General features: G+C 37.8%; 2 protein-coding genes across 2 annotated transcripts in view; one reads left to right on the top strand and one right to left on the bottom strand.

Moving 5' to 3' along the window:
- Positions 1–26,629, bottom strand: part of CMSS1 (cms1 ribosomal small subunit homolog) — a 203,814-nt gene that overhangs the window by 73,218 nt on the left and 103,967 nt on the right. The window lies entirely within an intron of this gene.
- FILIP1L (filamin A interacting protein 1 like) overlaps positions 1–26,629 on the top strand; it is a 178,198-nt gene that overhangs the window by 53,180 nt on the left and 98,389 nt on the right. The window contains exon 2 of the mRNA XM_072431569.1: positions 25,140–25,426. Coding sequence (XP_072287670.1) covers positions 25,151–25,426 — 276 coding nt within the window. The 5' untranslated portion in view covers positions 25,140–25,150. The remainder of the gene's footprint in view (positions 1–25,139; positions 25,427–26,629) is intronic.

Raw genomic sequence — 26,629 nt, 5'->3', positions numbered from 1 at the left:
ACTTTGCTTGAGCCTGTACGTCATCTCTGTGAGAGCAGCTTGCATTAATCACGGCTCTGTTGCTGTGATGTAACCGAGCTGGAATGTCTGATTTACTGAGAAACCACATCCCATTGTCACACAAAACCAACCTGCATTTAGTTTTACTCAAGTGTGCAAAATCTTTCACTTGCCTGATAAGTTCCTGGGCCACAAGCGGCCCTTATGTTGATAACGCTGCTTGCATCAATAAAAGTCTTACTCCGTAAAGTCAGAGAAGGTAAACCATTCTCAGTCAGTTGTAAAAATCACTTATTGTAATTTACCAAAACTTCTGTGTAATTGGAAAACTTTACAACAGCCAGAAGAGTACCAGTCATTGCATGAACTGAAAAATCTTTACATAAATACAATTCTTTCCCATTGCACCTCATTGAACTTTTGAAAGCGATTTTTTGTATTATTATTATTAGCCAGTATTTTTTATAGCGCCAACATGTTACGCAGCACTTTACAAAGTCCATAGTCATCTCACTAACTGTCCTATAAAGAGACTCACAACCTAATGTTCCTACCATAGTCATATGTCTTTATTACAGTCTAAGGTCAATTTTAGGAGGAAGCCAATGAACTGCATGTTTTTGGAATGTAGGAGAAAACTGAAGTACCCCAAAAAAAGCCATTGAAACACGGGGAGAACCTGCAAATTCTATGCAGGTAACTTCTTAGGCAAGATTCGAACCCGGGACCTAGCGCTGAAAAGGCCAGAGTGCTAACCTCTGAGTGCATGTCACTCAGAACAATCTAAATTCTAAGTGGCAGATTGCTGTGGACCATACAGTTTCATGCATTCTTTCTTGCAGGATCAAATTTGATCCTTGCATTGTGGTAACATGCTTTGTCGCATTCCAATGCTATTTATTTTGAATGGCATCCCAATGCAACCTGCGATGTAGTGAGTTGCAAGAAAAAAAGAAAAGAAGAAAACATAAAAGTTTTCTAGGCCAGTCTATTCATTTTCAATTGACTCTCCTAATGCAATACCCATTATTGGATAACACAACATGCATTACTGCACTGCATTTGATGTAATTACTTTCCAAATATCTTTTAGTTCGTTAAAGCACTGCACATCAAACAATTGCTACTTTTTTACTATGAAAATACTGTTACTACATTTTTCTTCCTTTGTTGCATAAACTTGCTACTGATACTAAGCAAGAAAAAATATATACTACTTATTTTGCCTTTTCAATTATAAAAAAAATACTCAAGAGTCTTATAAGTTTTCTTCTGCACGGATAGTAGGTGTGGACCACAAAATGGGTCATCGCCCATTGTTTCAAGGACAGCAATGCTTTCAGTCTAATGGACCCGTTAATAGTGTCGTATTTACACTGCTGTTTCCCCAGTGGCTCCTAAAAAGATAGTAAAGGCCCACCACCTGTTCTAGTATGAGTTAGAGGGGATGGCATGTAGTGATGTCATCAATAATACAAGTACCATTTTATTCCACTATATAGCACTGAAATTAATTATGCTATGGAGATCTTATTTCCTTAGATAAAATCATTTCACTATACATTACACTGTTTCTCAATTAGTAGAGGTTTTTGAGTACGCATATGCTTGTGGTTTAAGCAAAAAAAAAAAAAAAAAGCCAGTAACTCACATAACTACCATTTTACTGATTTTACCAATTGACTGATTCAGTTGTGTAGACCCTTTCTGCACCATTATGCATAATTATATGGAAAAGAAAGATGAAGGCTCTGTGTTAGCTTTTCTCAAACTTTTTTTTTCAGGAGAACTTGAAATAAATTTTGGATCTCAGTGAACCCTTGATAAAATGAATTCAGTGAGGGTTGGAACAAAAGAATGCCCCTTACAGTGTTAGTCAAATTGCCTCACTTCTAGAAAGTTATAAGATCCATGGTATCATACTCTTGGCTTGTCGTTGAACCTGGAACTATGTAGGCACCATCAGATGGGATTGTCAATCAACCAAAGCTCAAGGAACCCCTAACAACCACCAGAGGAACCCTTAGGTTTCATGGAGCCCTGGTTAAGAATGGTTGCTCTCCGTACCGCCTGTTCCACAGGGAATGTTTAATGGAAGTCTGCAAATAATTGTGTTACCTCTTTTATTCCATACATCTCTTTAAAAAAAAAGAAGCCAAGGTTTACCACATTGTTTTCAGGCTAATATCTCAATCTAGACAAATATTTCAGAGGGCTGTCAGACATGCATGAACAATCCGACTGCTCAAGCTGACCAACGTTTAGGAATGTCCCACACAAAATAAATTCTGGCTCAGCACCCGTATGGTCATTGGACTGGTGAATAGGTCTGGTCAAAGACATTCTGATCAGAGGATGGATAACTTGTATATTAGTAGCTTCACCTTAACTAAATGGCTGGTTTAAAAGGATATTTTCAGAAATCAATCTGTAAGACTAAAATTTGTGAAAGTTTTACATGAAAATATCCTACTGGAAATTAAGACAACACATAGAAGGGGCCATTCAACCACAATGCTTTGATAATATTTTTTCTGGGATTCTTCAACATTGCATAATCTGATATGTTTGTTCTATTCATAGTATGGGACATACAGATGCATTGTCTCATGGTCCAAACTACACAGCAAAAATATATACCTGACCTTGTGTTATAGTTTTTTGGTGGTTTAAGCAAAGATTTTGGCTCAGTCAATGCTTTAGAGAATGATGCAGTTCAAAATGCATAACAGGATCTATATATTATCCCTGTCCAGCAGCAAATTAAATTATATAACAACAATAAATTATGCTGTGTACTTATTCCAGTACACATCGTTTCTGGACATTCCCCAAAGTTCAGAGGCTATAGAACTGTCTCGCTATATATTTATATGTTAGTAGCGGTAAAATATAGCTTGGACACTATCTTAGTACTCAGTATGAACTCTAAAGTACGTACAGTTCTTTACTTTTGTATGCAGTTGAGTAAATTTTCCTTCACTTCTGATTCTGAGGACAAACCAGGAACAAAGTAAGGAAAATCCCCTTTCTCAGACAGTTGTCAATGGAACAAGTATCCCCACTAAATATTTCCAACATATGCTTTGAGTTTATATATATATATATATATATATATATATATATATATATATACACACACATAAAAAGTGTAAAGGATGAATATGGGGATATCATTATTCTAAAGCACGGGTGTCAAAATCTGGCCCCCGTCCTTTTTTTTGGCCCCCAAATGAATCCTAAATATAAACTGCAGCTGGCCTGCCGCTGCATTGAAATATCGCCGCTACTATAATTCCTGGCATCACTCGCGTCGTTAGACCATCGGCCTCTCTGTCTATGCGTGGCCCTGCATTGGATTGTTTTATAGACGCAAGTAATGGCGGGAGTTTTAGTAGCGGCGCTATTACAATGAAGAGGGAGTTCCAGCGGCAGGCCACTCATAAGATTTAGCCCCGCATTGGCCGCGTTTCCAGCACTCCACCTCAGCTGTACTTTTCCTTGCTACTCCAAGGCATGGACTTGAATGGTTGGATTTTTTACAAATAGAGAAAGAGGAATAGAATTTTTTCTTAAATAAAATGTTAAAAGAAATATTGTGCCTTTTTCACTAATAGGCTTGTTCCAGATTGAATGTGAAGCAACCTAATGAGAAGGAAAAACTTCCCTAATTTTTTCAATAAATTTCAAGGTTGGCCCGCAACTTTGTCTAAGTTTTAAATTTTGGCCCTCTGTGTATTTCAGATTGACACCCCTGTTCTAAAGTGTATACACTTTCCTTTTCATGACCGAGTAGTGTAGAGAGAAGAGTCATGTGATCAAGACTTGGAAATAGAAGTCCATCTATTAAATATCATTGATGGACAATTTGCTTGGTTTGATACATTTTGCACTACCAAAAAAACATATTGAAACTTGAGAACTCATTTAAAGAGCCATGAAACCTTGGTAACCAGCACTTTACATATTTAGTAAGATTTAGAGGTGCAATATGTAATCATACCACCCCCATACAAAAAAAAAAAACAAAAAAAACTTTTGCCCTGTGAGAAACATATTGAGGGTTTGCCATTGCCGGCCATCTTGGTTGTTTGGCAGTCTCAGGCTTTAAAATGTTTGAATCAAAGATTGGAACGCTGTAAACTAATTGTAAAAAATGGTCATTATATATATAGATATTAGATTAGAGACTCAAGAATAGAAGTAACATAAGCATGACTGTTTGTGTAATAACATTCTCAAAGGAAAGGTCAGTAATGGCAGCACTCATACTTTTCCTATGACATAATCACTTCAATGCCCATCTATGTCTTAATCTTTATACTGAGATCATGAAGCTCAAGATGTGATTAGATACATGTGTATTTAATGCAGAAAACAAATTTAACTTTGTAAGTATCTGTATACATGGTAAGATCTTCCAAGGTTGTCTTCCGGTCCTAAACCTTAATAAATATAGTCTTTCTGCCGGCCTCACACCCGCACTGGAGGAAGAAGGGTGTCAACACATTGCTCGGCATAAAATATACAGCACATGTGCTATTAATAAAGCCGAATAGTGTGGCTAATTTCCTGCATGTTGGGCTGATATACTCCAAAATGTCAAAGATCAACTTCTAACATTGGAAATTCTTCCACATAATACGTCCCAGCTTTGGTGACATAATGCAGTTGGAATCAATAAATATTGCACCATAATAAAAAACAGCCAATGACATATCTTCTAAGAATGTGCAAACTATCCAAGATCTAGCCTAAAAATAAAACCTCCAATAACATAATATTTTAAACATGTTCATTCACAATTACACGGCAGCCATGCTTATCAGAACATGAAGTGCAGAGCCCTTACATGTTTATATATGCTTCTTACTATCTGATATGGCCTCACCCCTGCTGTGACTGTGTATATCAGACTCTGACATAGGAACTACATACAAATTGTATTATTCCTTAGGGGTTTTTATACATATATAGTATTTTTACTATAATTAATATACATACTCAGACTTCTGCATGTTTGTTCAAAATAACACAGCAACTCACACTTTACATTAGGCAAATCATTTAAGCATATGTAAACCCAATAATATAGTTACATAAAATTGAAAAGGTAAAGGTAAAACCCAGTATTTTACTTTTAAAAAAGTGATTGCTTTATAATACACAGTGATTTGGCAAACTAAAAGTCTTTAGTAATATTAAAAATTTGCAAAATGCATCTTCTAAAAGATTCTAAGTTAAACCTACTATAAGACTCTGGTTACAGGCAAAGAGGACTCCAAGGGATATATAAATCTGTAAAAGTACATTCCCTCAAAATTGACTTGAAATAAAGAAAGACTTCCTGGTTTGATGTGGGGAAAATCAAACTCTTCCATGGCGTTTTTTGTTTTTAGCTTGCCGACATCTTGTCCAAGGGTTTTGTGCATTTTCATTGCTTTCTTTAAATCAACCATTACATAAAAAGATCCTCTTCCTGCTCAACACAATTTTCCCAAATTTTCTGATCATTGCTACTTGCCCCCTATGTCATTGCCCAGATTCCCATGTCTTTTTAAACCAATAGACTTTAATAGAGATTTCTTTCAATAGACTTCAATAAGTTGTCCCCATATAATTCAGTAGGGATTTTCACCTCTTGCATTCAATACATTTGCTTTCTTAATGATTTCAATGGGGTCTTAAATAAACTTAAACAGATTCACATTCCAGTAGACTGTAAGGTAAATCGATGCCAAATGCAGTGTTCTCCCCAGCCCCTTTTAGCTGGGTGCACCTCCCGGCACTTTCCAGTAACCACCCGGCTGTTTTTGGTTGATTACTGAAAAGTTGGGTAACAATACAGGAGTCACCACCCGTCTCAGCAGTTCCTACTGTAAACTCGAGGATAACTCCATGTCATTTGATAAAATATCAGTATGGAAAGATTTGGTATGTTATAAATAGGAGGGATTCTGCTCAAAAATGCAGAGCAATCCTAGCTAATCTAAAGTAAATTTGACTTTTTTTTTTTAAACTTGGCAAACGTTGGGGCATTTTTTTAATAAATATATCACTAAGGGTATTATTTATATAAATAGTGCTTTGCAAATGTTAGTTGGATCAAATGTTATTTAAGTTTTTTTTCACATGGTGATTAAACATTTAAAGAACATTAAATCCTCAAAGTAAACAGACTAAGAGCAAGAGAAAATACCTTAGGAACAAGTAGCTGCAGTTTTTATAGACAAATAGCTATGCAATTTGTGTTAATTGACCCCTAATGTGACTTTTTATTTATTATATAAATGTCTTTGTGTGTACTTACAAGTGCTTACTAAAGGGTCAGGATCACCTAGCTTACATGCAGATTCCACAAACACACAGTTAAGTTAATTGGCTTCCCACAAAACTGACCTTACACTGTATTAAAGACATATGACTGAGGTAGGGACATTAGATTGTGAGCCTCTTTGGGGAACAGCTAGTGACATGACTATGGACTTTGTGAAGCGTTGTGTAATATGTTGGCTCTATATAAATACTATGTAATAATAATAGATAAAAAGTCAGATGACATAGTTTTTAGGCTCCTGAATAATGCAGAGCGACCTCTCAAGTTACTAAGAATACTGATTAAACATTGGGAAAACATAGGGGCAAGGTGTTTTATCAGGATATCTGTGATATTCCAGCATTTTGCCTGGCCATGAGAAAAGCTCAAAGCTGAGCAAAACCTGCAGTTATGGTTTTGTTTAGGAGGAACATAAAAGGCCACTTACCTTAGGCCTTGTTCCTGTGGAATTCTTACCAGTTGAGCGACCTAAATACTAAAAAATACTTTTCTTTGCTGCTTAGTCAGTTGCAGGCACTCTAATGTTGTTGTTAACAGTGCACATCCAGCAGTCCCATTAAGCCCACCTACAACCCAGAGCATCAAAGAGTGGGAAAATTTCAGGGTGCGGGAAAAGCAAGGGATACTTTTTGGTATACCCAAGTATTGCTGCTGGGGGAGCGTCACTGCAGAAGTCATTTTTTCTTGGAGTACAGCTTTAATAAAGGGTTGTGAAATAAGCATTTACAACCATTTCAAACTTGAAAAGAAAAAAAAAAACATTCATAGGTATTCCAAAATTTATGAAATAAAAGGTCGAGGATTACAGTAAAAAAATGGCTAATAATTTAGGCACACATACCAGGATAATATGTCCTATACAAGACTTGTTCCTTTTCCCCAAAAAGGCTATATTCCTGTTCAACTGGTGCACTTTTAGGTAAAGGTGTCTTCATGTGTGATTTCTTAAGGAGTGACTTGGAAGACTGCAAACCAAGGGAACATTTGTGATACAAATCTTACCCTACTACTGGTCACTCCCATGCTAGTAATCCAATATAAAGATGTGCCAAGGGCTAGAGGTTTTTTAGAACAAGTGTTTATGTTTGCTTTAAATCTTTACATTGAAGGAGAAGCAATAGATTCCTAAAGCAGTTTATGCATTGGATTTTTATTCCAAAACTGCAAGCTTGACTCTAGTCAGAAGGCCTGGCTTTATGTCACTGGATCATAAATAGGAAACATCTATACATGTTTCTGTGCAATGTCAAGAAAAGTGTTTGGAAAGGGCCACTACTAGCTTTGCAGGGAGCAAAATAAACATTATTGTTCAATCTTAGCAATGTCACGTTCTAAAGTGGTGCACAGGCAAAACATAAGCACGGAGAGCTGCCGTAATAACGGAAACTGCATTTATTTATTTAGCAAATATTGCTATGTAAAGAAATCCAAAAACGTTTCCATCAGGAAAGGCATTATGAAAGCAGAGAATGTGCTAACTGTAAGCACGCTATGCTAAATAAAAGCAACTATTCAATGTAAACTTTTGTCATTCTGTAATATCACACACATAGTTAGAATTTGTTCATCAGCATTACCAGGATTTAAAGGATCAAGTCTACTAGAGAGTACACTAAAAATTGAAACACCATAGTAGATAGATATACCAGGGGTTGTTATTCTTCATGGCTAAGCCTGAACAATTATGAAAGATATAAAAACTTCTAAGGCTCTGAGCAGGATATGCAATGAGAGTTTAAATGCTTAGGGTTCTGAAAGCATTGCTTCCTGGCTTTTCTTATTCCATCAATATACACATGCTGTAACCAGATATTATTATTAGGTGTAGCTGCCAAGAAATAAGGTCAGTGGTGGGCAGCACGGTGGCTCAGTGGTTAGCACTTTTTCCGGCCAGGGCACTATCTGCATGAAGTTTGCAGGTTCTCTCTGTGTCAGCATGGGTTTCCTCCAGGTACTTAGGTTTCCTCTCACATCCCAAAAACATGGTTAGGTTAATTGGCTTCCCCTACAAAAAATAAAAATTGACCTCAGACTACAAATAATGACATATACCTATGATAGGGAAAGTTAGTGTCATGACTATGAACTTTGTACAGCGCTGCGTAATATGATGGCGCTATATAAATACTGTGTAATAATAATAACAATATTATTAAGGTGCTCTTATGTATTGATTAGCTGGTGCAATTCGGTAGGCACACAAATACATATTTGAATAAATTGCTGTCATCACAGAAACCAAAGAAACCCCAAAGAAAGTTCCTGTACAAACATGATATGTGGTGCTCAAGTCCATTTAAACCAAGAAAACAATTACATTTGGAAACATATGGGAATCAGGGTAATATTTTTAGTTTGTTTTGAAAATAGTTTCAAGAAGAGAACATGTAATCCTTGGCGCTGTGTATGTCTCAGTACCCAATGGATATCAAAATTACACCCCTGGAGGAATTCCTGGCATAACTCTGCTGACATCACTAAACTCTGGTTAATTAGAGACGAGTCCTCTGGGGGGCACAGGCTTGTTTTGCATGAAGTATTGGGAAACTCCTCTTTCCTTTCATGGGCATGAGACAATTCTCTGCTTTTCAAATTATTCAACATCTACCTTGTTTACATGCACTACACAGTCCTACAGGAACTCCAGGTAAATGTGCTCTCATGCACAACTACACACATACCCCTATACAAAACAGAGTTTAGTATGCTTTCTATACCTAGTCTTTATTTGATGGGATTCAGATCCATTGAGAGTTGGCAGGATTCAGTAAAAGGAAAGCCTAGCAGATACAATGAGGGAGAATTATCCATGCATAGGCAAAGATTCTTGCCAAAGAATAGGCAAAGATCACTGTTTTACATCCGCCATTTTCCCACATTGTCCACATATGCTGATGATCATGCTGTTGTTGAACATGAAGCAGCAATTATAAAATAAAGTACAGAGCTTTCTATAGAGAGTACTGAAGCAGCCTTTTGACACTGATAGCAATGCTAACATAAGAATAGAGATTGTGGTTTTCAAGAGCTAAGGCAACGTGATAGGGTAAAATGCCTTTGGAAAGCTAAAACAGCAGGACAGATGCCATATTTTTGGATACTTTTTAGAGATATTTACATTGATCGGGTAAGCCACAGGTGTTTTTAAAAGAAAACATTAAACCCATGACAGGTAAAATGAAGTTTCAAACTTGGGCAAATTGTAAGGTGTTCCCGGTATGTAGTGGTTAATACCTAAAAGAGTCCATGTAAGTGCTCATGTTAACCCCTATCCACCAATAAAAGCATCTATATTGGAGTTTTCCAACTGGACCAGTAAGCAATGGAAAAAGATTGCCTTGTCTGACATATCACAATTTTTTTAGATCATGGACCATCGTGAATGTCCACGTGTCGAAAGAAATAGCAGCAGGAAAAAAGCACTTGAAAAATCTACTGCTAATATCAAGGTGCCGAATACCAAAGAAGACCTTGAGAAGAGTTTGTGGAGTCCATAACTCCAGAGTTTAGAGCTGGTTTGGCAACACAAGGGGGAAGCATGATCAATGTATATTGTAATAGAAGGTTTCTCTAACGTTTGTTAAGACATACTATGTGCAAGCATAAACTGCCACTGCAAGAGGTAAAAAGTTAGCACATTTAGGTCTGACTGCATGTGCACACAGATCCAAGATCATTAGGTCTCATACAGAACTGTATTTGCATAGTCACGTCACAATAATACATTTTACAAACAGGAAAAAAAAAAAAACTACAATGGAAGCTTTAATGTTAATATCATGGAGCTAAGGGGGCGTTTTGTCCTAGGATCCCAGCTGCCTAAAACAAAGTCTAAAACTCCCTATTTTGCATGATTTACTGTTAAAATCTAATGGCGCCTCCCAATCTAATGGGAAATGGATTTTACCTATCATAATTACATATCTATATATTTTCAACAGTAATCACCAAGGGTAAATCCAGGTTATGCCACGTTGCTTTTAAAGCAATAGCTACTACCATCTGTCCGAGATTGTGGGGATTCTATTCTATGAAACACTTTACTGTATAACATTTGGACAGTCACGATACAAATACTTCCCAAAGGAAAAAGTCTTAACTAGAGTGAGTAATGGCATTACAAGCAGAATCACACTACAATGGCAATGTTTATCCTAACTTTTTAACAAAATTAAGCAGTCTAAATAATCATAATTCTCGATCCTCAAATTAGGCAAAGTTTGGAGTAACTGCAAATTTCATTCATAACAACCGACTAAGCACTTCCAAAAAAATTACGTCTGCAAAATATTGCTGGTCAGCACAAAAGACCCAATACAGCAAATACATAAATGTTGTTTTTAGCAACAGGATGTATAATGTAAAACAGACAGCTGAAAATATGAGGATAATTTGGAGAAAATGGTTATCACCTGGTCAATGTCAAAGACTGTATGAAAGCCAGACATATTGGACTAACAGGAATTACATCATAGCAGATAATACAGAGCTAATCCAAGATTCCAAAATGGGATAAAAGGACAGTCTCTCTAACAGTGCCAGTATGGAGGGAGTGAGAGAACCGTCCATAGGTGACCTGCCAGAGTGTTAGTAAAGTGGTCCATTCATCAGGCAGAGAGCGGTGTAAAGTCAGCACAGAGAGGTAGAATTTCACAAATCTTACAGTTCACTACAAAGCTATCCAGGATTCATGACATAATGCAGACTAACTGGTGCCTTCTGCTCCTTCTCTGTCATTATCTATCAGTAATATATGGTTTATTCTGAGAAATATATGATTTTGACTGTTGGCATTGGCGTGCCTTTGTAATTTATAAGAAAAAAGTCAAACCCACAAATTAAGCCGGTGTAATTAATCGTTACATGCAAAGCAAAAGTTGTAAAATTTGGTATTTGTGCAATTTATTTGGCACAAAAACATTTTCTATAAAGCTACATAGCTATAGTTAGTTTTGACTTGTAATAAACACTACATTTACATATGTTACATTTTAAAGCATTTGGGGTGCCATTTGTTTTGAACTCCCCCCAATACACTAAAGCAATGCATCTTAGAATCAAATTCAAGCTCCTGTGCTTTGCCTTCAAATCCCTTCACAACTCTTGTCCCACTTACCTTTCTGACCTGATAAAAAACTCCCCTAGCTACTCTCTGCACTCCTCCAATAACCTACAAATGACTTCCTCACTCATAACCTCATCACACGCACGGCTCCAAGACTTTCCAGGGCTGCCCCAACTCTCTGGAATGGTCTTCCTCATCCGATTCGGCTTGCTCCTACTTTCTGCTCATTTAAAGGAGCCCTTAAAACTCCCCTTTTTAAACTCACCTACCCATCTTCTTCTAAAACCCTTACTACTTTCCCACCATTCCATATTCCCCCTCCTACTGTATGCTGCTTCCCCTACCTCCTAGATTGTAAGCTCTTCTGGGCAGGGTCTTCTCCTCCTCCTGTGTCACTGTCTGTCATTTGCAACCCCTATTTATTGTACAGCATAATATGTTGGCGCATAATATGTATTACAGTATATTATGTTGGCGCAATATAAGAGAGTCATCAGGTGGTAATGCCATATGACAAGAGAGACATGCCATGTCTGGCTCCTTGTGGCTTTTTGTTTTAGTTGTACATTATACTGCACATGTGCCGTGAATTGTAGATAGCGGCTCTGTGTGTGGAGGTTCTGCATAGAGCAAGTCTCCGGAAACAATAGGCCCGATTTAATAAAGCTCTTCCAAGACTGGAAAAGATACACCTTCATCAGTAAACCTGGGTGATCCAGCAAATATATAATGGATCTGGCCCAGGATTGAAAAGATTTGCTAACAAACAGCAAATTTCTTTTTGACAGATTTGCTGGGTCACCCAGGTTCACTGATGCAAGTGTATCTTCTTCAGACTTTGAGAGCTTTGAGGCTCAATGAGAAAAAAGAATTGCCATGCTCTTGGAAGTCCACCGTGGAATGGTGGCAAAGATGGGGGCTTCCAAGGATGAGGCGATGACAGGTCCTGGAGCTGTCATCATTGCAGGGTAGCTGTACACTGATTAGTACGTACCATAGTTGGAAAGCATGCTGGTCAACCCTCAACAAGTAAAAGTTCTGCTATAAGTCAAAAGAATAAAGAATCAGCATTATTGGCTATTGCAATATCAGACTCTGCATTTCTCTCATGTCAGTGTGCCAAGGAACTTAGTAATGTATTGAGTATAAATAGTGTCCAGACTTCAAATCCAAAGATGAAACAGGGCTCCATAAGGATAGGCAACTGGATATTTGCCTGGTTTGTGATATAGAGAAATAGATTTTAAAATCATAGAAATAGGTTTCCTGACCTCCACTTTATGGCAGGGAAGCAATGGTTGTTTAAAAGGTAGAAAGTGTTGCTAGGAGTGGGGAGTGCAGTGTCTGTGTTGATAGAGAAGCATTTTGGAATTGCTAAAAACCATTTTGTTAAAAATCTGTGCCATTTTACACTGTTCTTGCAACAGGTAACCTATATTAGGAACACTTTGCACAGAGTAGTGTTTGAGTTGCTTAGAGGTTTCACAATGTCTAACTTAAGCCGCATACACACGTGCAATTCTTGTAATTGGAAAGGATCTTTCCAACACTGTGCATGAACGAGTGCTATACATACAGCACCGTTCTGCTCTATGGAGAGGGGAGGCACCCTGCTGCGCGCTCTTCCCCTTCCCTTGCATTACGATCCCTCGTCGTTCATCGTTCGTGGATCCCCCAGAACGGATCCACGGTTGATGAACGGCGCGGGCTGTACACATGCCAGATTATCGCCCAATTTCCGGCCAAAGCCGATTATCTGGCAAGAAAAATTTGACGTGTGTACGTAGCTTTACTCACTCTACTGTGCTTTATTAAATATTGCAGCAAAATAATAATTTTCAGAGGCCATTTAGATTACCGTGTTGTAGAAACGTTTTTCTTTTCAGCCTAGGTGTATTCCCTGCACTCTCTCCTTGTTCAGGGTGACTGATCTTGTATCTGCCCCTTTGTAGTTTGGTGCAATTGGCCTGAAGTGGTGCGACTGCTGGACCCACAAATCTACTCTCTGCACAGGCCATGTGTAGCCCGGTGATGATGTCACTGCTACTTTTACTGCGTAATAACTTGATATACAAGGAAATGTGTTGCACATAAAGTGTATTCATACATTTTGTGAATATTGGTAAATATACTATAATTAAACATTTTGTGCCTGGTGCTCATCTTTACATTTTTGAATGTTAAAGACATTTTTTTTCTTTTTTGACCTATGAGACTTATATAGTTATAAGGGGGGCAACCACTGTGTAATTCATTGTCATGCACAGACTGGTAACCGATCAGCTCTCCAAACGCCTCAGCTACCGTATTTTAGCCATGCAAGTAACTGGAGCCATGTCTGAAAGCAAACACTGTACCTTTCCTATGAGCTCAGCACTAAGATCTTTATGAATGAAAAGCACTGTTATTCCTGAAAGCAATAGTCGACTATTATTTCCTGATGTTTTTACAAGCATTAAAAAAATATCACATGAATTTGCTATGCTACAATGCTCTATATCATTAGGCATAATCTCAGCTGGAATGTTACCTTCTCTGTTATTAGTTAAAATGCTCCAAAGTGGCTTTTGGGTTTTTAGTCCTTATAGAGAGGATTACGGCTGCTATTGTACCTGGTGATTCATATCTACCTCTATTATTACTGTTAAACCAGGATCAATAGCAAATGTTTTGTGCTGGTATTTGATTGGGCTATGGTTCTACTGTAAGGCTGTCAGTAAGATGCACTGAGCCCTCAGGGGTGCTTTAGATCTTTAGTTGATTCGTAGACAAGGCTAGAATTTCCTTACTTGTGTGTGCAAATCATGGTTTGCCGATATTTAAAGCCATTCAGTGAACTGCTTCTATCTGCCACGCGTTCAATTGTGGTCTCATCATCTCCTATTCAAGTTAATGGGAGAAGCTGATTGGTGGTATGGTTCTCAAAAGCGCCATGTTGCATTTGGCCATGTGGTTGTTTTTTGAAGATTTGCACAGTGGTTGCAGCCATGGGCAAATATAGTCTTCTAGCTGCTCAGTAGCAGTTTTCTGTGCCCCTGGGAGCAGAAAACTACATAGTTTTACACTAGCCGCACAACAATTCTTTGGATCAGCCTACCGATAGCCACAACAATGTACCATTCCTGTGCAAAGTGTATTGGGATGGTCACTGGTAGGCTCAACAAGGAGTACTTGTGAAAGGGTAACAATGAACTGTGAAACAGCGAGCATCTGAGCTAGAATTCCCTGGTCTTTACAATGACATCAATGTGTTAAGGTTTATGTGCCATTTTAAAGCTCAACTCTATGCAAAAAACAGACAAAATAGACAAATAATGCAGCTCTGTAATCAATATTATACAGGTTTTAAAGCCAAAATATGTTATCTGTCTGTGTTTTGATTTAGTTTTTTTACTCCTCAGGAACCCTTAAAATATTTGTTTTTTGTTTCAATGAATTCCTATTAAAAACAATTTTTGGGAAAAACAGTCTTGGACATTAAAGGCCCCTTACAATGATACTTAGAATACTATTTTAACTATTTCATAACACCATTATTAGAGTCATGCAGCTGGCTCTTCAAGTGGTCTTGGCACCAGAATTATGCAGGCATCATCAAATGGGAGGTTAATTTGTCACAACTTGAGGAAACCCTAGTAACCACCGGAGGAATCATAGAGGTTCCATGGAATTCTGGTTGAGAATGGATGGGTTAGATTCGTTCTTGGAATCTTGGAACCAGTGTGTCCAGTACCTGGAGTATAAGAAGAAACTGCAGCAAGAGCCAATCATTTCAGGTGCTTCAGGTCAGGGTCCTCTCCTCCTCCTGTGTCTGTATCTGTCATTTACAACCCTTATTTAATGTTCAACGCAGCGTAATATGTTGGGGCTATATAAATCCTTTTTAATAATAATAATATTATTAATCCTATCCTATTGTGTGTAAATTCCCCCACCTAATAGATTGTAAGCTCTTCAGGGCAGGGTCCTCTCCTCCTGTATCACTGTCTGTATTAGTCTGTCATTTGCAATCCCTATTTAATGTACAGCGCTGCGTAATATGTTGGCGCTATATAAATCCTGTTTATTAATAATAATAATAATAATATTAATTAATGTGCTGAGGAGTAAGCTCATAGGAAGGGAAACCTGAATGGGAGACCGATGAGCTCATAGCTGTGCTTTTGTGTTATATTGTGCAGTCACCAGTCGGGGTGGATCCAGGCCAACCTGGACTCAGAAGTAAATCTAACAATGCTGACCATTACACTGATGAACTCAAAATGTTAAATATTTTTTTATGGCACACAGGTATCTGGTACATTCAGCAATACTTTTCAGCTTTGTCACTACTTTCTTTAAATTGATGTTGGAAACAAACAAATACAATGATTAAAAGAATGGCTAAAAAATGGGCTAAAAAGCATTTAGGCAAGATAACAATTTTTGTATGAGGGTCTAAACACAGAACCAAAAATTGGACAGCTGAGAAGAATAGAAAAATAGAGAATTCGCTTTCAAAAGGGAGACAGAGAGGTATAGTTATATTTTCTTAGATTGTAAGCTTTTCGGGGCAGGGTCTTCTCCTCCTTCTGTATCATTGTCTGTATCTGTCATTTGCGACCCCTATTTACAGCACTGTGAAATATGTTGGCGCTATATAAATACTGTTTAATAATAATTTACAGAGCTGCGTTATATGTTGGTGCTATAAAAATCCTGTTTATTAATATTAATAGTTTGAAGTGTACATTTCTTCCCATGTTCGAGTGAACATGGCACACAGTACAACAATGCTTGGTGTATACACAATAATACGCACAAGGCATGTAATTAAAAAAACGTGTTGTGGAAAGAAAACCACCAGAAATGCTGGCACAAGAGTAAATGGGCCCTTAGTGTATTTTCATCCCTCACACACACAATTCTCCAGTGTTTTAATACTATCTGTTATGCTGTGCGTGGGTCATGTGTCTAAGATGTCTAAAACAGCAGTGATGCAGCTCGTAGTTGATGAAAGGTGGGAAACAGTCCATAAAAATATTCACTAACACATAAGGGAAATACAGACGGACACCCGTCTAGCTCACAACTAGCCAAGAAGCTGCCTCTCAGCCTATTTAGTAAAATAAGCTCACTGTTTAGGTAACAAAAGCAAATTCATTGCTCCCAAGAGGAAATGAGAACTGCAGGCAATGTTATTCTTGCAGAACTTTTTTTGTTGTTGTTTGCTTCTGGTATGACAGGATAGAGTGAACACATCATTTGGTCACAGGTCCCAGGAGTTTTGCAGGAGTGGCACAGACAATGGTGTCTCTGTCTATCGGTAGGCTTAGGTCATGGATGGCTGCTATGGAACACCTCATGACCACATCTATCAGATCTGGAAGTTTACAGCAGCAAAAAGAAGACCTCACAGTAATCTGAGCTTGTTCACTGATAAATAAATGCTTCACAATATAATTAAAATTAATTTAGCTGAACAAGAACTGTGTACAGGTGCATAGATGTCTCCTTGGCACAAAATGGAGTTTATCCAGCAAGAGGTGTAATAATCAGCTATGTGTAATAAAATATGGTGTAATCTAATCAGTCAAATATATCAGAGCTGCTATTCTCAACCAGGGCTGGGGTGCCTCCAGAGATTGGTAGGGGTTCCCTGAACTGCGGCTGATCGACCTGCATGACATATTGGGCCTGATTTATCAAAGCTCTGCAAGGCTAGAGAGAATACGTTTTCATCAGTGAACCAAGGTGATCCAGCAAACCGGGAAGGGATTTCTTATAAGTAATTTCCCATTTGTCAGAAAATGTTTTTAATCCTGAACCAGATAAATTCCAGGTTTGCTGGATCACCCAGCTTCACTGATGAAAGTGTATCCCCTCCAGCCTTGGAGAGCCTTTAACAAATCAGGCCCAATGGGTCTAATTTATTAAAGCTCTCCTGGACTGGAGAAGATAGACAATCATGGGAGAACCCGGGTGTTCTGGCAAACCTGAAGTTTATGACAGATAGTGCTTTACTGAACTAAATTTACAGTGAATTCATTAAAGGAATCAGAAGTATCATCTAGTGTTTGAGAGTCAGTGACCTAATGCAATCAGTAGGCTTCTAACAGGATAGAGTCTGACAGATGCAGTGATTTACAGCAGAGCCCAGCAGAGGAAGCAAGTAATGAGAGACTTCCCGTGCTGGCATTCTTTACAAGTTACAGCAGAAAGTGGCTACAGTGAAAGCTTCCTCAACTATTTTCAATTAAATAGTATCTTTATCAAAACGCCTCTTTTTTTTTCATTTTGGATAGAATAAGGATTAGGTAAAATGGCTCCCTTATTTTCTCTTTCACTTTCTGTATTGACACAATAGGAAGTGACATGAGATCCCTTCCAAAATAATGGCGATTCCCAGTGGAAGATTCTCATTTTTTCTTGTTTCAGTGACAAGTTTTGGATTTTCTCTCTATTTTAGTCTCGTTGACAATGACCATCCAATCAATAGAAGGAGGAATACAGACATCAATACAGACCTAACCCTTCATTATTTATCCTAAACTGGCTTTGGGGCATTAAATACACCTATATTGATCCTGTAACCATAAAACAAGTTAAATCCTGCTACCAATAAGTTTTCTTATTTGCATAAAATCTCTGCATGCAGTTAGAAGTGGGGAAAATGTAACTGGAACCATACAGTTTGCATTGATTGCCTGATACATAGTATTTCCAGACTCTTATGGCTTCCCTCTGTTGAACCTGCTAACTCGGCTGCCTCCTGGCACAGCCATGGGTATACTTAGTGTTAACAGCAAGAGTCAAACTCTACATCTTGTTACGGGTCTTGTGACTGAACTTGCTCCCATTATGGGCCACTGTCAGAACTTCCCCATTTAACACGTATCGTGTGCTACTTTCCTGTCCTCTTAGATTTGTTTCATTGTATGTATCGGTCTGTCATTTGCAACTCCTATTTAATGTACAGCGCTGCGTAATATGTTGGCTCTATATAAATACTGTTTATTATTATTATTATTATTAATTACTATAATTATGATAGTATCATGTAGAAACATAGTAAATGCATGAGATTATATTGCTCCTCAATGCTATGAAGAACCTTACTTACTAACACGTACACTAAACTTCTTCATAAAAGGTTACCACCGACTGAACATCAATGGTCAAGGGGCTTTGAGCTTTCCCTATTAGCTATACATTTGAAAAGTCTTTTGGCGTAACTAGACCCTAGACCCCACGGCAAACTCCACACTCCTTCCTATAATTCCTTCCATTATTACTATGTTTTCCCACCCAAGCTTCCTCCAATTCTTTGCTTTTTTTACTTATCTATCATTTCATATTTGTAAACATGATCAATCAATGCCACCATTTTCCTTATTTCTACAATATCTCCTTTTCTCCGCAGTACCCAATTTTAATACAACACAAAGTTTATTACAACAAATTTATAAAACAGGGGGGATAGCGGATATGAGGCCAATGCCACTAGACATAGTAGAGATCTTCTCATTTTTCTTTTATATACAGTTTCACTTGTTCTGTTTTGTTGAGATTATTCAGAAAACAGGAAACATGGGAATCAATTACTACCATTGAAAGGCATGGATTTGGAAAAGAGAGTGTGTGATTTCCCGTTTTATAAATAGAGCACAAAGCCTTTTATGCAAAGATTGGACAATATATATATATATATATGTATATATACTTACTATACTATATATACTATCTATACATACATTCGAAACAATTGCTAACTGTAGTTATTATCTAACAATCGCCCTCTTTAACTTTATATGAATTTTTGTGATTATCAGTAGTAATTATACAATTTAGTATTTACCTTTGGTATTATACTTGCCTTTGTAAATGGAGGAAACATACCAGAGTATGCATACCCTAACTTACGTTGGTAGTGCATAGAAGCAGAATATTTAGTAAACAAACTTTGCGGGCAGCGCCACTATAACAGTTAGTATTTTATTTGAACAATATATAAAAGGCCTGCATCTGCACACACCGTCCATACATGACATGCGTGATGTAGAATTGTTGTACTGTGCAAACATCAGCATTTTGTCTTTATTCTTTTGTTATTTAACAAATAGTGTTTGAAACCTAAGTATGTATTCTTTGTGTTACCTGTTGCCTTGACAATAGCATTACACATACCATCAGGCATGAAGATGCACGTCTATGGAGGGATGTTTACAGCATTATATATAGATGCTGTCATTGTCATGTGATATAATCCTATATATAACATCCAAATGCACAGAAGTCCCCAGGCTAATGTGCTGTAATTACTTTCTCAGCCCACATTAGGTGGCTGGTAAATTTCTTCTCATGAAACCAAGCTTCAACTTGATTTTTAAAGGAAAGCTGGTAATTTATACAAAGATTAGGATAAGACAGCAATTGTGCATGTCAAGCAGAACACAGTAAATACATCAATAAATGTCTACTGTTTGCTACTATTCTAGCCTATGCAACCTATCTATAAAAACCATGGAATGGAATGTAGAACAATGACCATTGTACATAATATTTACACGAAATGTCATGCGTTAAACTGCATTGTGTCTTCGCATTTTACAAAATATTATGGCAAGAACAATTAGACTAAACTGCATGTGGCCAGGGACGTGAGAAGCTTGCTGGGCATGCTCAGAAATACCAGCATGCAAAGCAGTTTTCTAAGAATGACCTGAACAGCTTGTTAGTACTCATTTTTAATATTTTTCAATTTGCATATTTATTAAATAATATCGGGTGATCCTGATATGACACTTCTTCTTATAGGGTGACAGTGTTTTTGTCCTAGTTGTTCTGCATTGTCAGCCTTACAAACACTTTAATAAGCCATGTTGACACACAATATAAGTGTATGTTCATTTTTGTCACCGTCAAGAAAGCCTGCCCTGAGAAATGACATGCAGCCATAGATGTTGTGTAGACAGAAGTGGTTCCAAAAAGGCTCCAGGACATCAAAAGCACAGAGATGCAAAAAAAAGTTAAAAACACAACAAGCTTTAGCAACGCAAATATCATCCAGTTTAAGGTTTATAATATAGGGGTCAGTTTAGGTATCATTCAAGGTTTAAATTTACTTTTAAGTGTATCTTTGAACAGCATGGCTAAAAACATTGGACCAGGCATGTCCAAAGTCTGGCCCGGGGGCCAATTGCGGCCAGTGTTCAGATTTCCACCGGCCACAGCCTCTGACATAAAATCAATAACATGTGGCCTGCCAGCACTTTTGACCACAATAAAAAATACACACGTAAAAAATAGCTATTCTACATTTCATGAATCCACCACCTTGCAACTATAGGCCCGTAACTCGGAGGGCATAATCGTCAGGATGGGAGTCCCCATGTGTGCACAGGGAATCCCCTACGTCCTTATAGTGGGCGTGTGCTGTGCAGGACTTGCATGGACCATGCCCACACTAACCCGGAGAACGTGCTGAATGGTCGGCCCCTACACATTTTTATTTCACTAAATCTGGCCCGCTTTGCAAAAAGTTTGGACACCTGTGCATTAGACCCTCTGTCAAGTCTTCACTGCTGTGTGTGTATCTTATTAAAGAGATTTCTGCCTCTATCTGTACTGGTGTCCATTGTCAAGTAGCAAAAAAAAAAAGGGAAGTAAAAAATTAAATTTAAAAATTGTGCTGAGAGGATGTGCAACCATTCAATAACTTATTCTAGGGACAACTTTCTCAAAGTGGAATTTGCCCAAACTTCTTTGTATTTCTGATAAAAGAAATCAAGATAAATTAACCAAATGGTACAAAGATTGCAAAAAGCCACTGGCGTTTCGAAAAAAAAAAAAATGAAAATGTTGGCTATTCATTCACTTTAATTAGAACCGGTTTGCCTGGGTATATACAGCAGGGTGTGTGAATATAAAAAATTGCCTCAATTTAAACTTTGGGTGACATTTGGCTGTATTACTTTAGATTTGCTGTATATAAGAGAGGTTAGAAAATATTACATCTGATGCAGTGCAACCTTGGTAACTGTATGCAGTATGTATAATGAACTTTAAGGCCTCTGACAATCATCTTTGGGTCTTTGTTGATTAACAAATGCATTGTACTTTTGGCACCAGTTTTTGAAATCATTCACATTACATTGGAAGAGGCTAGCGAATAGATAGAGATGCAATGGGAGGAGAAGCAGTTCTTGTACAAACAAAACTTGTGGGCACAATTCCTTTATTATTGATGCAATGGAGAAGAAAGAAGAAGAAAAAAAAAACAAGAAAGCCTTAGACATCTCATTCCATTGTCATACAAAACAAAGTGACTAATTTATAAATGTTGATCCTGTGACTGAAATGTTGAAATGCAAGTTCTGAAAGTCCAGTGTTGGTGTCATTACAAGTAGCCGCCTTGTGATTAAAGTCTTTTTCCATTTTAGCTTGGTCTTGTAGTTTCACATTATTTTTAAAATGTTTATTCGTCCCTGCCACTGCTTTATATTGGGTTATTTTAGGAGATTATCTGCAGAGAGGATAATGTTCCTTTTGTAAGCCTTCGGTTTTACCAAAACTGCCATATAAGGTTACATTTGTCTTTTTTCCGAGGTAACATTACAGTTTTACAGACTGCAACATTTAGACTTATTTGTTAATAAATGTGGCCACACAATAAGTGTATTCTTATGCTCTTGTACAAAGCTGTGGTGACATCACTGAGTAAATTTTGGCTCAGACCTAATAACAGAATGCATTGTTTTATAACAGCATGTTTTATGGAGTGCTAAACCATGGTAAAGGTAGTTTAATAGGCAGCTTTCTGTATTGAATAAATCATTCTTTTTATTTACATAATTTAAAGAGTTTGTTAATGCAAATATAAAACCACTTTGCTAACTTCCATGAGGTTCAGATCTGCATTATTCTTGATTCTTTACTGCATGCAGGGGTAATGGCCCCGTCTGGTAACCAGTTATGCTGGATGGACTGGTTCCTTGTAAGGACTTCATGAATACTCATATGTATTTATGAGTATCTTTATTTATGAGTATCTTTGGCACCAGATTCTTCTTAGAGACCAGGGTATCTCTATTAGTATTTCTATTAGTTCCACTGACAGATAAAAAAGTCATAGGATTAACAGTAGTAGAATGTATGCCACAGAACAAACAAATGAACAAGGACTATTATAATTGTAATGCTGCCACTGCAGTGAACAGAAATGGATCCCAGCACCATAAAACCTAGACTCTTCTAACCCTAGCAGAAAACAGGAAATGTCAGGGACAGGTCAAGTGTAGCTGGCAGGTCCAAGGCGAGCAAGAGTAGTTTCATAAACAGAACAGTGGGTGACCAGATGTGCATGTAGCTGTGGGCACTGTGCAAATCTTCTACAAAACAACCGCATGGGCAAAAGCGACTTGTAGCTTTTGTGACGGCACTGTGATCTGGTACCACTGCAGCCATGTGCAGTCACTCTCTCTTAGGGAGTCGTTCAGACTGCATTAGATCCCGTGGCAGAATGTTGTGGCACACTGTGGGCCTGATTTATTAAAGCTCTCCAAGGCTGGAGAGGATACACTTTCATCTTTGAACCTGGGGGATCCCGCAAACCTGGAATGGATCTGGTCCAGCATGCAAAACATTTACTAGCAAATATTGAATAATTTAAGAAATCCATTGCAGATTTGCTGGATCTCCCAGCTTCACTGATGAAAGTGTATCCTCTCCAACCCTGGAGAGCTTTTATAAAAGACATTTGTTACTTCTTTTACCTATGTCCAGCCACAGGATCACATAAATAAAAGAAAACAATCTTTTTAAAATAAAAAAAAAAAAAAAAAAAACAATAACAGCACAGAACTTTGGGGAGACGATCTGATATGAGGAAGCAAAGCTTTGCATCATCTGCCAAGATGGTCACCTCCATACCCAGACATGGTGCAGCACAAGCCATGGTCGGCCAATAATGCAAGGGGCCAACATGGCATAATGCTGACTATATTGCCCTCTTATTGCTTTTTTGGGCCCAGCTTTCACAGTTTAGGTTATCTATATGGGTTTAAAATGGAAAAATATAAAAAAGATAGCTGTAAATTTTATCCACAATACAACTTTTTTTTTTTATAAATAATACTCCAAAATGACCATTGCTATTCTTGAGTAAAATAGGCAGACATGAGTTCATTGTGAAGACACGCTTCCTAATCATCTTGTAGGAGTTTATTGTTTTGCGCTTGGCTTTACCAAACCACTTTAAGGACATGCTGGTCTGTGGTTAGCTGGTAATTCATACACAAAATATCCGTCTATAAATGCTCGATTGTTAAACTGCAGCCTGCTCTTGGGGGAGAAAAGCAAATGAATGGCAGAGCCTGTGAGGTGAAGGATAGATTTTTATAATGACATCATATATTTGATTACACTGCTTCACATGAGGTTATGAGAACCTAAAAAGAATATTCTACCTCGCAGGGAGATTTTAGAATTCATATAATTACATAAACTGTGGCCAAAATAGAAACAGGCATTTCAAATATGATATTCATTATGCCGTCACCGATCTATATTCTTTGACAAAAAGCCAAACCCACCATGAAGCAGTTTTTGCCTCTCGATTACATGTTCTTGTATTGAGATCTTATATACCAAATGGATGTTTTATGTCCATATATTCTAAATGCCATTTTAAGCTTTGAAACTCATTATCAGTTTTAGGTACGGGTGTTTCACATCGTAGCCCAGGGCTGAAAAACCCCAGGACCTAGGTAGACAATATACTTATAAAATCACAACAAAATGTATATTCCTAACACTTTTCTTTTGCTTTTGGTATTAGCACAAATCACTTTTGGTTCCCAAGTTGTTGCCTTAACATATCGGCCACATTCTCTTGAAAATTTGGTTGCCTGTGGTACAGTTTGCCCCTCACAGTGGCACAGCAGCAGTTTTTGCGCAGCGACAGTTTGACAGGGAGGATCTAAAAGAGTCCTCCTCCTCTATAGCTGGCTACAAAACCTAAAGCTAACCCCTCCCCATGATAGTTCTTGGCTCTAGCAGCCAATCTTCAAGTCTGAGTACTGTCACATGAGCAGAAGCATGATATCAACGCTCCCCCAGGTAGCCATTACTAGTTATGTCAGAACCGGCAGTAAAGGAGTATGTTGAAGAAATTACTGGTAAGGTAAGTACAGCTCAGATTGTGAGCTTTAGAGGTAGGTAGTCCTTAGTCCAACTTTGAGTTCTGTATTTAAAATATTTACCAACGTACTGCCTGTCATGAAAGAATGATTTTATTCAACTGTGAAGTGGATTTTTTCTTGAAATTTATATCAGAAAAATTAAAAATATCCAAGTTGTTCTCTCAGGAGCCCAGCTCTACCTGCCCCCCTCCTCATAGAGGTGATTGGGCAGTTTTTTTTATCTCTCATACACAAGAACGAACTGGTCTGCTGAGAGGAAAGCCTAGACAACAGGGCTAAGAGTATCTGCAGTTAAATTTAAGAATTGCTTCAGTGCATGCATCTATAGAGGTCAGTGTGGATGTGTTTAAGGCGCATTCATTTCTTGTTCAAAATATGTAAATACTCAATTGTCCATTGATTCATTTTAAATTTGCTGAGTTTGTGTTTTTGCACAAAAGAGTTTGATTCAATATGGGGGAGGTGTTGTACATATATTTTAATAATTCAGGCCAAAAATATCTGATATTTTTAAATATTCAAGCAAGTGATTCATACCTTTGTTGTGTTTTGTCAGAGTTCCAAAAAATGCGTTCTGAAAGTATAAGTACTGAGTGTCCAGCCAAGAGGATGACCTGCAAGCAAGCAGACATCTACCAGCGGATTGGCACAGGAAGCCATGAGGAGTCAGACACCATTAAACGAAACAGGGGGAAGAAACACAGAGACTATGTTGCTGAAACGGGCACTATCTTAAGAAGCCACAAATCGGATCAGAAACAAAAGACCTCTAACAGAAAAGCAGATGACCTTTCTCGGGATGACCTTCTGTTCCTGCTTAGCGTGCTGGAGGGAGAGCTGCAAGTCAGTTGTATTTCATGTTTCATGCAATAAGCACACAATATATTTTTCAATTATACAGATGGGTCTGTCTTGCCAGCATAGTTTGATATTATAAATCACATGTGAGAGAGCTGTCATTATTACATCCTAATGGTATGCATATCCTCACTATCACAGACAAGGAGGACAATATTAGGTTCGGTTTGAATGTCAGTCTGCCCTGTGGGAAGTGATGTTCAGATTTGTTTTACTGCACAGTATGACAGTCATCTCACATTGAATGTCTTTCATCAGCTGCCAGATATATACAGCCATTCTTTATATTCTCTTTAGCATACTTGTATCTCATGAGTTAGAGCAAAAATACATATTGTCAATGCAGAAAAGGTCACAATTTTATTTGTATAAAACACATTTGCTATTTCGTCTCCCTTTTTTACAATTATATTGAATAACCATCCTTCTTTCTTGCATGCTAAGATTTATAATTGATGTCAGTAAAACTAAAAACTACTTTATAGCCCAAGGAGAATACATTTATTTAGCACAGTTTATACGTACACAGTCCTGCTACCATCAAGGAAACACCACCCGCACCAATGCTCCATATAAACACTGCCATCAGCTCCTTGGACCATGCTTAGTCCCAAATAATTATAGAGTTCTCACAAACAAGGGGCTGTCAGCAGTATGTTATTTCCACAGTTCTAACAGTACTGTAAAGTACGTATGAGTAACATACTGACCGTATGAAACACACCAAGGTGTTCCCATGCTCTTTTGAATTACCTGTGCTGGAATGTGAATAAGAAAGCCACTGCACTGGAATCTTAAGCATTGTTGGCAGTTCTGGATGGGGTCAACTACTTTCTTGCTTTCTCCCTTAGCATTTTCCGTCTGCTGTCAATCTTCTTGTCCTGTTTTTGCAGTACAGCTGTGGCAAAGTTGTCAGTACACTACAGAAAGTTAGGAGCTCAGTGTATTTCAGATAGGATGACTATTATTCATAGCATTTGGCAAAAGACATAGCATGGAAAAATGGATATATATTTGGGAGTTGTGGCAATTATGCTTTTGGTAAATTTTCCCTACACATAAGTCTTATCAAGCAGTAGAGTAGCTTTAAAACAATGCTTCAATGACCTTTGTAACTGAAGACACTGTGAAGCAATTACTCTTCAAAGATAACAACAGAAGAATTGACATTCTAGTCATTTTAACAGC

The sequence above is a fragment of the Pyxicephalus adspersus genome, chromosome 1, assembly GCF_032062135.1.
Source record: "Pyxicephalus adspersus chromosome 1, UCB_Pads_2.0, whole genome shotgun sequence".
Lineage (NCBI taxonomy): Eukaryota > Metazoa > Chordata > Amphibia > Anura > Pyxicephalidae > Pyxicephalus > Pyxicephalus adspersus.
Note: the sequence above shows the minus strand (reverse complement) of the source record. Positions and strands in the feature narration are given on the sequence as shown.